The sequence below is a fragment of the Geospiza fortis genome, unplaced genomic scaffold (genome assembly GCF_000277835.1).
Source record: "Geospiza fortis unplaced genomic scaffold, GeoFor_1.0 scaffold488, whole genome shotgun sequence".
Lineage (NCBI taxonomy): Eukaryota > Metazoa > Chordata > Aves > Passeriformes > Thraupidae > Geospiza > Geospiza fortis.
In genome coordinates this window covers 3,675,944-3,677,664 of record NW_005054365.1, presented here as the reverse complement: position 1 = coordinate 3,677,664, position 1,721 = coordinate 3,675,944, and the positions used below count along the sequence as shown (strand labels likewise).

The 1,721-nt window shown below is 55.5% G+C and overlaps 1 protein-coding gene across 1 annotated transcript in view; it reads left to right on the top strand.

The window, feature by feature from the left end:
* The first annotated feature begins 273 nt into the window (after positions 1-273).
* MYO5B (myosin VB) overlaps positions 274-1,721 on the top strand; it is a 146,371-nt gene continuing 144,923 nt past the window's right edge. The window contains exon 1 of the mRNA XM_031059641.1: positions 274-423. Coding sequence (XP_030915501.1) covers positions 274-423 — 150 coding nt within the window. The remainder of the gene's footprint in view (positions 424-1,721) is intronic.

The following is a 1,721-nucleotide window of genomic DNA, read 5'->3' as shown; positions in this document are numbered from 1 at the left end:
AGACCGAGCGCTTGCTCTTAAAAAGCCATCTGGGTGGCAATTGGAGGCTCAGGTGCTCTTTTTAAAGCAGAGCCTGAGGTCTGGACTAGAAAAACAGTTTCCACTCTGGTTTAAATTTTTTTTTTTGTGTTATTGTGTCTGTGGGATACTCGGGTAACCCCAGCCCCTGGGCACCCCGGGCTGTGGGTGCCTCCCACACAGGTCGGGGCTTTCCGCTCCTTTTCCCAGGGAGAGCTTGTGTCCAGAGAGATCTGTGCCGATTGACCTGTCCCGATGAAAGAGCTCTCGCGGGCAGTGCGAGATCCGCCTGGCTCGGAGCTCTCTGATGGGGAGAGAGCCCTCTCGCTGCGCTCCGCATCTCCCGGGGCTGCTCGGGAGGGCTGCGGGCAGCCGCGGTCCGGGAATGCCAACAACATCAGTCACGCCGGGCAGCGGCTCACCGGGAGCGGCGCTTGGCTTCAGAAAAGGCTTTGCTGTGTGACAGTGTCAGCATCATCTGTTGTCATAATGGGAATTTTAGTGGTTTGGATTCTCCCTGTGGCCGTGGTCAGCTCGTGGAGGTGCTGCCAGATTGGCAGAACCAGAATCACTTTGTGTCCCCCGGGTTTAACTTTGCTGCAGATTTCTGCTCCTGTGGCTCCTCTGCCAGCAGCTTTTTTATGTAGAAAAAAAAGGGGGGTTGCCACGAATCTTTCCTTTGACCACGGCCATCAAAGGGATGCAGGATGAATGGTGGATCCAGTGTTCTCCTCTGAGCCTGTGGGCATTGCAGAGGCCCTGCTGGACTGAGCTGGGCTGTCTGTGAGCGGGATGACCTCCATCCTTCTCGGGAGCACTTCAAAAGCAAAGTTTGGAACATCTTTTCCCCTTGGAAAACCCGGAGAGGAGCAGGAGTGGAGCTGTGGCTAAACAGCCCTGCCGCGCTGACCACAGCACCTCTCAGGATGGGTGCATGGATGTGATGGCAAGCATCCCTGGGAGGAGGGAGGCTGGCTCCCAGTGCTGTGCTGTCCCTGTTGATGGGCTGATTAAAGCAACCTGGTTAATTGATTTTTGACTTGATGAGCAGTAGTTAACCTGCGTTGTCTTTTTTGTGCTGCCCTGGTTTACACTCCTGTTGGTGTGTGGAGCAGGTGTGAGCTGCTTCCTGGGGCGTTGCTTGGGATCTTTTTGCTGTGTAGGGACTTTCTGATGAGGAAGTGGTGGGGATTTGGTGGCAACCTGTGCGTGTTATTAACTTTAGGTTTATTTTCAACAACAACAAAGTTTGTTGGTGAGAGCAGGCATTTCAGCACTGGCCCTTCTGCTGTTGCCTGTCAGTTTTGCAGGAACATTCTAGGGATGCAGCTGGATTTTTAGGCAGTGGGGCCAGGGGCTGGAACCCGTAAGGGCTGTCTGTGCAGCTGAGTCACGGTGAAATTTAGGACTGTCCTGCTGGGCTGTCTGCTGCATGGGGCCCCTGTGCAAGCTCTGGCCTTTGAAGCAGCAGGAAAAATGTTTCCTGTGACTTTGAGAGTACAGGAAAAAGATCAAAGAAGGCTTAAAACCCGCAACAAACCGCACAGCGTGGAGGTGCTGAGCCTGGTGGTGCTGGTGGCCGCGGAGTCCCCGAGGCGGAGGGGATGTGCTGGGCTCTGTCCTGGTGCTCACCTGCACACCAGCTGCATGCAGGGGTGACAGCCCAGGGGGGCAGAGGGGACAGCCCGGGGGGACAGGGCTGC